At 41.5% G+C, this 13,688-nt stretch overlaps 1 protein-coding gene across 1 annotated transcript; it reads right to left on the bottom strand.

The window, feature by feature from the left end:
• Nucleotides 1-3,273: 3,273 nt before the first annotated feature.
• LOC121445303 (Y-box-binding protein 1-like) lies at nucleotides 3,274-4,290 on the bottom strand. Its single transcript, XM_041647360.1, has one exon. It carries the CDS (start codon nucleotides 4,288-4,290, stop codon nucleotides 3,274-3,276), a length of 1,017 nt encoding a protein of 338 aa, XP_041503294.1.
• Nucleotides 4,291-13,688: the final 9,398 nt, after the last annotated feature.

Below are 13,688 nucleotides of genomic sequence, written 5' to 3'. Positions count from 1 at the left end.
GTTCCTCTAAACTCAGGAATAAGACAAGACTGTCCATTCTCTCCATATCTATTCAATATAATACTTGATGCTCTAGCTAGACCAATAGGAAAACTGAAGGAGATCAAGTGCATTCAGACTGGAAAGGAAGAAGTCAAAGTATTGCTATTCACAGATGATATGATAGCATACATAAGCAGCCCCAAAATACTACAAGAGTACTCCTACAACTGATAAACACCTTCAACAAAGTGGTTGAATACAAGATATCCCCCCATCAGTATCTTTCTTATATACAAATTATAAATGTGCTATGAAAGACATCAGGGAAATAACATCATTTACAACTGCCACAAATAATAGAATATATCTTGGTGTAACTCTACTCATCAGGCAAATGAAAGACTTCTATGATTAAGACTTTATGTCTTTGAAGCAAGAAATTGAAGTAGATATTAAAAGATGTGCATGAATCTGTAGGATCATCATAGATAAAATGGCTAGCTTACCAAAAGCAAACTATAGATTCAATGAAATCCCCATAAAATCCAAATATAATGCTTTATAGAACTAGAAAAGACAATATTCAACTACATTTGGGACAAACAAATAAAAAAAAAACAGAATAGCTAAAACAATCCTGAACAATAAAAGAACGTCCAAAGGTATCACCATCCCTGATTTTAAGATGTGCTACAGAACTATGGTGATAAAAAGCCCATAAACACAGACAGGTTGATATATGGAATCAAAGAGAAGACTCAGCCTGAATCCCACACACCTATAGACACCTGATTTGTTAATTTAAAAAGCGCAGAAATACACAGAGACAGCATCTTCAATAAATGGTACTGGTGTAACTGGATTTTGGCAACAAGATCCATATTTATCACTCACCACAAAACTCATGCCCAAGTGGATAAAAGACCTCAACGTAAACCCAGATAGATACACTAAATGCGACAGAAGAGAAAGTTGGATATAATCTCAAATGCATTGGCACAGGAGATAATTTCCTGAAGAGAGCACCAATAACAAAGGTACTAAGATCCACAATTAGTAAATGGGACCTCATAAAACAGAAAAGCTTCTACAAGGCAAAGGGCACTGTCACTAGGGCATAATGGTGGCATACAGAATGGGAAAAGATCTTTACCATCCTACATCTGACAGAGGGATGCTTTCCAAAATATATAAAGAACTCAGGAGACTAAATATAAACAAAGCAAACAATCTAACTAAAAATGGGGTACAGATTTAAATAGAGAATTTTCAACAGAAGAATCTCAAATGGCCAAGAATCATTAAAGATGTTTAAGCGAGGGCTTCCAGAGAACATTGTAACAGAACACACAAGTTTATGTTCACAGTCTTGATATACCACAATCAAAAGGGGAGGGCAGAAGACTTCCGTCCCATGACACAAGGAACAAACAAGCATAATTACCTCCATATATCTCAATACACACAGTTAACATGCCCTAAATCAGATATTCTGTTGCCTGGTCCTTGAAGAGCAAGAATAGGTTTTAACTTTTTGCCCATTCTGGAGATGGGACTGATTCAAAACTGTGGGTACTAACAGCAATCTTCAGGTAAAAGGATGGAAGTAGAAAATAGTATATTGAATGAGGGCATTGGGACTCAGAGCAGCAAATGTCAAAGGTTGCCTCTTCTCTGTGTTGCCTTAATCCACATCTTCAGCTGTGATTATATGACCTGGAGTTATTGTAGACACCAGGAAAGTAAATGAGACGTTAATGTGAAGCGGGGGAAGGCGCTGTAGAAAAGGGACATTGGTGCCAGGAAGCGGAAAATAAGGAAATAGGAGTTTGCTTTTTCAGAACAACAAAGTTGCCGCTGAAGGAAAAAGCCAGAGGAGAGATAAAGAACTCCTGGGATGATTGAAAAAGCTTTAGGGAAATTCTATTATATGCATTATTAAAATATAGGTATATTATATACAAGAGGGTCTGTATACATCTACACATATTTGAAATGAATTTATGCCACTTGTGAAATAATGCCCTTCACCCCTAAGAGTCATATATGGTCTAGATATCAAAAGCTCCTATGCTACACATGGGAACTCTGACTTGAGTTATTGGTAGGGGTTTCAACAGACTCCCCAATCTGTAAAGGCTATTTTGTTGGTTGCCTCCTATAACTAGAAGGTAAATCCACATTGCAGAAGATTCCACAATCTTCAAACACAAGACTCCTGCAGCCCAAATCCTCACCTCAGCATTCAGGTTTCTCTGTACTTGAGCACAAACTCTGCTTGAGAGAGCATGTCATCGTTTCTTATCCATAACCTGTAAAGTTTTCCTCTTTACATTTTTTAGCACAGCTTCTCCATCCTCGATCTCTGGGAGGAGAACTCTCAGGATTACTTATTCAGGTAAACCTGTTCTTTTACTTATTTAGTTTGGCTTGATCTGTCTCATTTTACTGATGGAGAAACAGGTTATGGGGGTAGAACTGGTACTATCATGAACCACCTTCAATCTTAGGGTTTTTATTGCTGTGAGGAGACACTATGACCATGGCAGCTCATATAAAGGAAAAATTTAATTGAGGGGTATAGCACATAATTTAATAAATACAAATGATTATCATTTTGGTGGGAAGCATGGTGGGATTTAGGCACACATGGTTCTGGAGGAGTAGCTGAGACTCCTACATCTTGCAGATAACAGTAAGTTGATGGAGAAAGTGGGTGGTATCATGAGCATAGAAAACCTCAAAGCCCACCCCACAGTGACAACCTTCACTTCCTCCAAAAAGGCCAAAGTCACTCCAACAAATCCACCCCTTGTATTATTGCCACTCCCCATGAGATTATGGGGGCCAATTACATTCAATCTCTTATACCCACAGATCAGGCCCACTCCTTCAAAACCAGGTAGAAACACCCTACCCCACCAGAAGCCCAGGGCACGATGTCACCACCAGAGCCCAGCCATTCCAGTACAGCATGCCCTGATATTCCAAAACAGCCTAAGCACAAGAAATGATCTTTTGGAATTAGTATTTAAGACCTTTATTTAGAGGTGTTTGCAGTTGGTTGGCATAATTTAAAGAACACTGAAGGTGTATTGAAAAATACCAAATTAAAAATACACAACACATTTGTTAGGTAAGACATGCTGCATAGTTAATGCTGATATTTCTATTGTATCCGGTCAACTGTCCAAAGAAAGCACTTGATGTTCATTCGTTATTCTTGGTATTTCATCTCCATTTCTTCTTGGATATGCAGACCACGTGATGGTATAGATGGTAACCCGGCATTTACTCAGTCACGCCTTGCTTGGTCTTGGCTGCAGACAGATTCTTATATGGTGGATCACATGCCTTTGTTATTTCTTTCCCACTCTGTGGCTTCTTTGGGCGTCTTTGTTGGTGATTGAAGTTGCAGTGATTATGACGTCGAGGTGGCTGCTGACCTTGGGTCTCCTCCCCTTGATTTTCCTCATAGTGCCCATTGCTGTCCTGTCTTTGCTGTCTTTGGCGAGGTGGGCCCCTGTGGAACTGTGGTCTGTAATTGCGATACTTATCCGGTCTCACTGGTACATCTCTCCCTTTTGTACCTTGTTGGCCAGCACCCTCCATCACTTGTCTTTGCTGGTCTTGTTGAGCTTGGCCTTCATGAGTGCATTCTGATTGCTCCTTCCTTCCACCAATCTTCCTATTCCGGTAATATTGCTGGGAATTACGTGGAGGACCCCTACGGCCTCGATAGCTTCTATGCTGGTTATGCTCTGATGCATATTTACCACCTCGAATTTTTATTCCACCGGGGCCTGTAACATTTAACGCCATTGCACTCTTTTCTCCTTCAACAATATCAAACTCCACAGACTCTCCGTCTCTTACCCTGCGAAGGTACTTCTTGGGGTTATTCATCTTTATGGCAGACTGGTGGACGAATATGTCTTCTTTGGTGTCATTTACCTTAATGAATCCGTAACCCTTCTTGACATTGAACCATTTAACTATGCCCAAAACCTTCCCTGCGATTTGCTTCTTCTCCCTGATGGCCGGCACTGCTGGTGTGAGACAGCCTGGGATGTCACTGCCTGCGCTGCTGCTCATAGAGCCAGGCTTGGTATCTACAGCCCTGAGGATGGCATCAGGGGCAACAGCTGGCTGCTGGGTCTTCGCCTCACTGGTAATGGCTGCTGTAGTGGTGACTCCAGTCTGCAGGGACTGCTGTGTCTCCTCCAGTGGTGGATTGGTGACTAGATCAGCAGCCTGGGTGGTGCTCTCAGGGCTCTCTGGGGCCAGCTGTCCACTCCCGGTGTCCATCGACCTCAAGAAAACAATCGTAAAACCAAGTTTGTGATGAGGATTGAGGCCCTTAAAGAGAGAAGAAAGACATTCTTAAATAAACCTAGGAAAAGACAACTACAAAATTAGAGGTTAACAGCACCTCATTGAGCCCTCTCCAAAACTGATCACAGACTTGGTCACAAAGAAAGTCTCAACAAATAAAGGAAACCTCAAGTTACCCCTGTAACCTATCAGACTATCATGGATTAAAGTTGGGTTTCAACAACAACAGAAACATCAGAAAACCTACAAACTCAGAGAAACTGAACAGTTCTCTACTTAATAACCACCCAGTCAATGAAGAAGTAAGAGAAATGAAAGACTTCCTAGAATTCAATGTAAATGAATGTACAACTTACCCAAATTCATGGGGCACAGTGAACGTGGTGCTGAGAGGAAAGTTCCCAGCACTAAGTGCCTGCATAAAGAAATGAGAGAATTCTCATACCAGTGACTTCATAGTACACATGAAAATTCTAGAACAAAAAAGAAGCAGCCACACCCAAGAGGAGTAGACAGTAGGAAATATTCAAAGTCAGGGATGAAAAAAAAAACAGAATAGAAACAAAGAAGGCAATGTAAAGAATCAATTAAACAAAAGTTGGTTCTTTGAGAAAATCAATAAGAAAGACAAACCCTTATCTGTACTAACTAAAAGACACAGATTATCCACATTAACAAAATCCAAAATCAAAATGGAGTCTTAATGACAGAAACTGAGAAATTCCAAAGAATCATTAGGTCATTATTCAAAAATTTTACTATACAAAATTCGAAAATCTGAATGAAATAGACATTTTCTCTATGTAAATCTTGTACCCACTTTCCATCAACATGAGATAAGTAATTTAAACAGACCTATAACCCTCAAGGAATAGAAGCAGCATTTAAAAATGTACCAACTAAAAAGTACCCAGTGCCAGCCAGATTGTTTCAGCACAGAATTCTATCAGATTTTTAAAGGAAAGTCAAAACCAATACTCCTCTAATTATTCCAAAATAAAAACAAAAAAATATCTCCACATTCATTTTATGAAGCAATTGACATCATGAACCTAAACAACACAAAGACTCAATTCCATCACTAGAGGTAATATAAAATTAGAGGAGGGAAAGGCTTAGTCTGTTGAGGCTGTGCTTGCCCAGCCTTGGTAGAGGTAAGACTTGGCTGCTTTGCTTGTCTGTTGTTTGGGATGAGCCCCAATATCTGACTCTTGGCCTTTATTATTCGTGCTTTAAACACCTTGTCATGATAAAAGTCTCGGGGTGATCAGGGATATAAGTGACATGCCTAACAATTATTAAAACAATATATTCCTTCCTGAATAGAACACCAGTAGTGCAGTCACTAGGATCAACAGTTAAAATGGAACCTAAGGAAACTGAAAATCTTTTGTAAGGCAAAGGACAGTATCAATCTTTGATGTATAGACCAAAACGGCAGCCTACAAATGGGGAAAGATCTTCACTATGCCCACATCTCATAGAGTGCTGTTGTCCAAATACAAAAAGAACTCTAGGAACCAGATTTCAAAATACAAATAATCCATCTGAAAAATGGGGTACAGATCTAAAAAGAGAATTCTTGACGGAAAAGTGTCAAATTGCTGAGCAACACTAAGAAATGTTCAACATCTTTAGACATCAGTTTTGCAAGTCAAAACTACTGAGAGATTTCATCGTGTACCACTCAGAATGACTAATGTCAAAATGACAAGGGACAGCTTAGACAGGTTAGGATGTGGAGCATATGCAACAATCCTCCAAGGTGGATGGGAGTACAAACCTGTACAGGTAGTAAGGAAGTCAATATGGCAGTTTCTCTGAAAATTGATAATTGATTTACGTCAACATCCAGCTACACCATTCTTGGCCAAATACCCAAAGGATGCTCAATCTTACCACTAGGACTCTTGATCAACTATGTTCCTTAGCAGCTTTATTTGTGATAGCTAGAACCTGGAAACAACCTAGATGTCCTTTATCTGAAGAATGAATTTTGTGCAGTGGACTATCACTCAGCTCTCATAAATAATGACATTAAGAAATTCAATGGCAAATGGATGGAACTAGAATAAAATCATCCTTCCTGAGCTAACCCAAACCCAGAAAGACAAAGAGGGGATGAGTTATTTATAAGCTGACATTAACTCTAAAAGATAACCATGCTACAAGCTATAGTCTCAGAAAGGCTTAGTTACAAGGAGGGCTCAACGGGGGCACACTTATCTCCCTGGGAAGGGGAAATAGAAGATATTTCATGGGTGAACTCGGGGCACACAGGAATGGGAACAAGCAGGATCAGGTAGGAGAGAGTACTGAAATAGCATACAGAAAAGGGGGTATATTCTGGGTCAGGTAGAAACCTGGTGCAAACTCATGTACATGTACAAGTATGCCCCCAGCTAGTACTCTTAGCAATAGCAGATACAAAACCAGAGCATCTCATATGCACAGTCAAGACTACCAGTGGAGGGATCAGGCAACAGTCTATTTACATAAACTTTATTTTATTTTATTTTTTCTATTGAAATAAAGGAAAAAAAAAGTTTCAGCCTCCTCCCAGGCTCCCATTACCCTCCCCCTCATCCTACCCTTCTCCCCTTCCCCCCACTCCTCTCCCGCTCCCTCTCCAGTCCAAAAAGCAGTCAGGGTTCCCTGCCCTGCTTTTCTGCTCATTTCTGCCCCTGACAAAGGCATGATAGAACTCTGGATGCAGGGAGTAATTGGGACTGTCTGGGTAAGGACTTGGGTTGTGGCAAGAGCACTGTCTGCTGTGAGGATGTGTTTCTCCAGCAGTGAGTCCTTCTGACTGAGTCTGGGAGCTACTTGAACTGACTTTCCCCATGTAGGCTTTACCTGTCCTTATGGCCCCGATGCTTCAGGAAGCATATTTGAGAGTGACCGAATGCTTTTGGAGAGCCACGGTAGCAAACCTGCTTTGCTCTTCTAGTACCTGTTGCTCAGATCCATGCAGTACAGTGAACAGTTTGCCTGTATACAGGTGTTTTGTTATAGATGTCTCGATAACAGCAAATGCCGAGAGGACTGGGTTGTGCTGGAATCCAGTCATTACTGCCAACCGTTGTAGCTGCTTTGTCTCTGTGGGTGTAAGGGAGCCTTGTCTTTTGTTGGATTAGGAAGAGTTCTCTTGCCCGAGTTCCCAATGAACGCACTGCCTACCAACAAATTTAGGAGACTCATACTCTCTATGGCTTGAATGCCATGTGAATGAACAATTTGTTTGATATTGATGTCCTTCTGTAGAAGTCATAAAATGGTGACATTTGTGTGGTTGAGTAACAGAGCAGAGACAAGAAGCACAGATGCCTACAGAGTTCTGTCCCCAACTTCACATCGGGGATGAGCCGTGACACCGTGTCTCTTCTTGGGGAAGCTTTTATTGCCTAGTACTCTCCAGGGACAGGAAAGGGTCACGTCCCAGAGTTTTCCAAATGCTCATCTCATCCAGAGTTTCAGGGGTTTTTGACAGTCTATGTTGGCTTTGGATTCAGAGGCGATCCATGCCCTGTTCTGGAGGCTTGTTCTACCCCCTCCCTCCTCTGCTCAGGTGCACACATCTCTCAGAGACGGATGGCCGCTTGACTGAGGACCCATGTGGACAGCTTATCCCCCTCACTGGGGATCGAAGTGCCTCTGTTCCCAAAAGTCGGATCTAGTGATACCTGTTCACATGGATTTGGATGCTATTCCTCTGCCATGCCAATGAGGAACAGAGGGAAAATGAAAAAATAAAACTTTGAAGCAGCGCAGCAATGGAGGACCATCTGACTCGGGGTCATGCAAAACATCGAGTCCTGGCATCTGTGGTCACCCAGGGTTGTTTTGCCAACCGACTATTCTGTTTTTCCAATTAACTTGTTCCTCCTCACTGATGGAGAGCCAGGATTTGAGAACTGAGCTAACAAAATGACATGACCACAAGATGGCAGCGTCACACAAGAATGTTTTTGGCTGTTCCTTACTAGGTTGCTAGGGAGGTTCCAGGGGCAGTGGCAGGAGACCCCACCAGAAGCATAAGGGAAGAAAGTGATTCTAGTGGAGAATAGGAAATGGGCGAGGTCTGCTCTGTCCATCCTTGAGGAAACTTTTCTCCTCCTAGGCGCTGAACATCTGTTGGGAGGTGAGGATGGGGAGGTTAGCCTCACCAGCTGCACACGGGTGTGTGTTTATGTGTGTGTGTGTGTGTGTGTGTGTGTGTGTGTGTGTGTGTGTGTGTGTAGGCCCCCACACAAACATGGGTGCCCTTTCTCACACAGCAGTGTCCTCCAGTAGGGTAGAGCTCAGTTCCATCCTCCAGATGCCAGTTCTCATTTAGGAAACAAATTGCTGTCCTCAGTCTAGTTTTATAGGCACCTTTTCCCGGGGTATGAGAGGAATTCTCAGTCCACAGAGTAATAGGTATCACATCAACTCAGTTTTCCTTAGTTGTGAACTCATATTTCTTCCTTCTGAAAAGTATGGAATTCTCTCCCATGCCCACAAGGCAAGTAAGGGCAGAACGGAGGCCTGACATGTTGTCCTCCTCTACTTTGGCTGAAGGAACAGAGACGCCTTAATCTGTCCTTTTGAGTCACTTTGTAGAGTGGAGCAGCAGGAATACTCGGGACAACCGCCCTCCCCGGAAGAAGGTACTTATCTAGGATATAAGGACCACACACTGGAGGAGAAACAGTCCTCTCCTGAGAGTCAGGCTGATCTCTTTCAGTCACGACAGATCAGGACTTCAGAACAGCTTGCAGGGCTCACACTGATACAATGATTGGCAGAGCCGCGTCTTGACTAGTACTGCTCAGTTATGCATACTTGTACCCCAGGTTCCAGTTCTCCTCTATACTCACCCCAAGCTTTTGTTCAGTAGCTCCACGCTAAACTGGTAGTTACTGTAGTCCTGTATTTATTAATCTTCCCAATATGGCCACATTGAACAAATCTGCTCTCTGCTTGTCACCATGACTCATGTCCTTAATCCCTGCATTGCAGGTGGGTGCCAATGCCTAGCTTGCTGAGGCTGCTAGATCCCAGGCTTTTGTATCCCACTCTAAGGTAGCACTGAGAGTTGTGTTGATGCACAGGACCCATCCTTCCTTCTCTAGACTAAGTATAAAAAGAAGGCAAAGTGGTGAATTTCAGTTCCTACTGTTACTCTCTGACACTATGCCCATAGCACACAGTCAAGATTCTCATGTAATACATTTCTACAATCCACTGTAGTGTGTGTGTGACAGAGAGAGACACACACACACAGGTGGAGGGTGATTTTTACTTGTCTCTGTGTGTGCAGTCATATGTGGAGTTCAGAGACTAAATTTAGACACTGAATCGTCCACCATGACCATGTAGGCTTCATCCTAGAGATAAAGGGGTGATTCAGTATACAAAATTCAATCAATATAATCCACCATATAAACAAATTGAAAGTAAAAAACATACAATATCATCTTAGATGCCTCAAAATTTTGACAAAAATCCAAAACGCTTGAAAGATAATAGTCCTGGAGAGAATAGGACTATAAGGAACATATCTCAACACAATGAAGGCAGTTTGCTGCAAGGCTATGTCCAAAAGAAATTAACTGGAGAGAAACTCAAAGCAATTCCTCTAAACTCAGGAATAAGACAAGACTGTCCATTCTCTCCATATCTATTCAATATAATACTTGATGCTCTAGCTAGACCAATAGGCAAACTGAAGATCAAGTGCATTCAGACTGGAAAGGAAGAAGTCAAAGTATTGCTATTCACAGATGATATGATAGCATACATAAGCAGCCCCAAAATACTACCAGAGAACTCCTACAACTGATAAACACCTTCAACAAAGTGGTTGAATACAAGATTAACCCCCCATCAGTATATTTCTTATATACAAATTATAAATGTGCTATGAAAGACATCAGGGAAATAACATCATTTACAACTGCCACAAATAATAGAATATATCTTGGTGTAACTCTACTCATCAGGCAAATGAAAGACTTCTATGATAAAGACTTTATGTCTTTGAAGCAAGAAATTGAAGTAGATATTAAAAAATATTCATGAATCTGTAGGATCAACATAGTTTATATGGCTAGCTTACCTAAAGCAAACTACAGATTCAATGAAATACCTATCAAAATTCCAACAGAGTGCTTTATAAAACTAGAAAGGACAACATTAAACTACATTTGAGACAAACAAACAAAAAAACAGAATAGCTAAAATAATACTTAACAATAAGAGAATTTCCAAAGTTATCACTGTCCCTGATTTCAAGAAGTGCTACGGAACTATGGTGATAAAAAGCCCATGGTATTGGCATAAACACAGACAGGTTGGTAAATGGAATCAAAGAGAAGACTCAGCCTGAAACCCACACACCTATAGACACCTGATTTGTTAATTTAAAAAGCCCAGAAATACAAAGAGTACAAAAGACAGCATTTTCAGTAGGTGGTGCTGGTGTAACTGGATGTTGGCAACAAGATCCATATTTATCACCCGTCACAAAAATCAGGCCAAAGTGGATCAAAAACCTCAATATAAACACAGATAGATACACTAAATGCGACAGAAGAGAAAGTTGGATATAATCTCAAATGCATTGGCACAGGAGATGATTTCCTAAACAAAGCACCAATAGCAAAGGCACTAATATCCACAATTAGTAAATGGGACCTCATAAAACTGAAAAGCTTCTGTAGGGCAAAATGGTGGCATACAGAAGGGGAAAAGATCTTTACCATCCTACATCTGACGGAGGGATGCTTTCCAAAATATATAAAGAACTCAAGAAACAAAATATTAGCAAATCAAAAAATCTGATTAAAATTGGGGTAAAGGTCTAAATAGAGAATTTTCAACAGAAGAATCTCAAACGGCCAAGAAACATTAAAGATGTTTCAGGGAGGGCTTCCAGCAAATACTGTAACCGAAGTCCCGAGTTTATGTTCACTGTCTTGATAAACCACAATGAAAAGGAGAGGGCAAAAGACTTCCCTCCCATGACACAAGGAACAAACAAGTGTAACTTCTTCCGTATATCTCAATACATGCAGTAAACATGTCCTAAATCAAATATTCTGTTGCCTGGTCCTTGAAGAGCAAGAATAGGTTTTAACTTTTTGCCCATTCTGAAGATGGAACTGATTCAAAACTGTGGGTTCTAACAGCAATCTTCAGGTAAATGGATGGAAGTAGAAAATAATGTACTGAATGAGGGCATTGGACTCCGAGCAGCAAATGTCAAAGGTTGCCTCTCCTCTGTGTTGCTTCAATCCATACCTTCAGATGTGATTATATGACCTGGAGTTACTGTAGACAAAGGAAAGTAAATGAGACGTTGGTGCAAGCAGGAGAAGGCGCTATAAAAAAGGGACATAGGTGCTAGGAAGAGGAAAACAGAAAATAGGGATTTGCTTTTTCAGAACAACAAAGTTGCCGCTGAAGGAAAAAGCCAGAGGAGAGATAAAGAACTCCTGGGATGATTGAAAAATTTTAGGGAAATTCTATTTTATGCATGCTTAAAATATATGTATATTATATACAAGAGCGTCTGTATACATCTACTCATATTTGAAATGAATTTATGTCACTTGTGAAATAATGACTTTCACCCCTAAGAGCCATACATGGTTTAGGTATCGAAAGGTCCTATGCTACAAATGGGAACTCTGACTTTGAGTTATTGGTAGGAGTTTCAACAGACTCCCCAAATAAAAGCTATTTTCTTGGTTGCTTCCTGCAACTAGAAGGTAAATCCACATTGCAGAAGATTACCCAATCTTCAAAGACAGGACTTGGAGGATCTGACCTGGGGTCTCCCCCTGTGAAGTCTAGCTCACAGCTCACAAAAGTACTATGCAAGATGGCAATGGAAAAAAGGCAATTAAATCTCCCAGCCTTGAGTAAAGCATGCTTGCCATAATAATGACCAGTATGGACATACATACCCAAGAGAGAAGGAGTGGCAGCTGTGTCATAGGGGTAACCAAGAGCACCTAAGTGAACCTCAGGTTTACTCAATAGGATGGAATTCATGTCTGCTACTATACACCTAGCCAACTCCCCATGGCTGGTGAGAACATAAACCCTTGAAATGAACCGGTTCCTGCCACATTCCCAGATCAGTATAATTCTATTGCATTCTAAACACCTATCTTTATGTCAACAGGTAAATATGTGGCTCTCATTCCTTATCAGAGATGGTTCTTCTGCAGGGTCAGAGATCATTAAAGACAGAAACCAACAAATGTTCAAAATGCAGAGAACCACTGACCCTGTGGGTCCCATCCCAGATTGGTACATCTACAATACAACCCTAACATTAGATTCATAAAACATCTTGGGGTAGACTTTAGTGGATTCATGGGGAAAGGCAATGTGAGGGAGTATCTCAAAGTAGCCTCAGGGAATCCCAGAACCTGACTGGATTGCCTAAAGTCCTCTCTGCCAGGGTAATTAATAAAAGCTGAGAATGGCTTCCAGACCAGCCAAGCAGCAAAGAGACTCAGAGTCCAGACCAATGGCCTGGAGGAACCAGAAATTAGCTGAATTGCCTGGAAGAGATTAGACCAATGAGTCAGTTTGAAGGGCCATTCTCCAGACTGATGAGCTGCCTGCAGGCTGTGCAGTGTGCTCCAGGTTCCCAGCTTCGTGACTGTCACAGAAGCTGAAGTAGGCCTTGGTGATGCAACTTCCTTTGAGTCATTTCTGCTGCTGTAAGTAACCCCTTACCCATATTCCTGTAAGTAAGCACAAGAACTGCCATTGGTTCACCAGGCTGGACGTTGTTGGAAGCTGTAATTTGCTCTGTCATGGGCTTCTTAAGGAAGGGAGAATAGACATGAATGTCGGACCTTCCCAGCCAAAGTTTTGTTACACCACAGGGGCATGGGATATTTTGGGGAATGATTGAAAGGCCCGAGGACCAGGAATACTTCTAGAAGATTGTGTCCTCTCTGTGTGAGAAGAGTGGCAGCCATGTAATGGTAACAATATGATTGCCTAAACGTGACCTGTACATTGCTAACACCAGTCAACATCCACCATGACTGAGGGAACTCTCATAAGGCTCACCCCTAGAAGAAGAGTCAAGGGCAATTCATAGTGGAGAGAAGGAGAATCAGTCTTCCCAGAGACAAGATTTAACCCCAAACAAACACAATTACATATGAGCATCACTACATAGACGCTGTAGGATGGTTATCTCTAAGTCTGTCTTTGTCTCTCTCTCTCTTTCTCTCTGTCCTCTCTCTCTCTCTCTCTCTCTCTCTCTCTCTCTCTCTCTCTCTCTCTCTCTCTGTGTGTGTGTGTGTGTGTGTGTGTGTGTAATTACAAAAGAAGTTACAAACTTGTGAGGGAGTGAAGAG

The sequence above is a fragment of the Microtus oregoni genome, unplaced genomic scaffold (genome assembly GCF_018167655.1).
Source record: "Microtus oregoni isolate MIOR12 unplaced genomic scaffold, Mior012 000173F_ref0000288, whole genome shotgun sequence".
Lineage (NCBI taxonomy): Eukaryota > Metazoa > Chordata > Mammalia > Rodentia > Cricetidae > Microtus > Microtus oregoni.
This window is presented reverse-complemented; position numbering and strand designations above follow the sequence as displayed.

Excerpts from the sequence above, each read along its gene's own strand:
- LOC121445303 (XM_041647360.1), bottom strand. The coding sequence starts at position 4,290 with ATGGACACCGGGAGTGGACAGCTGGCCCCAGAGAGCCCTGAGAGCACC.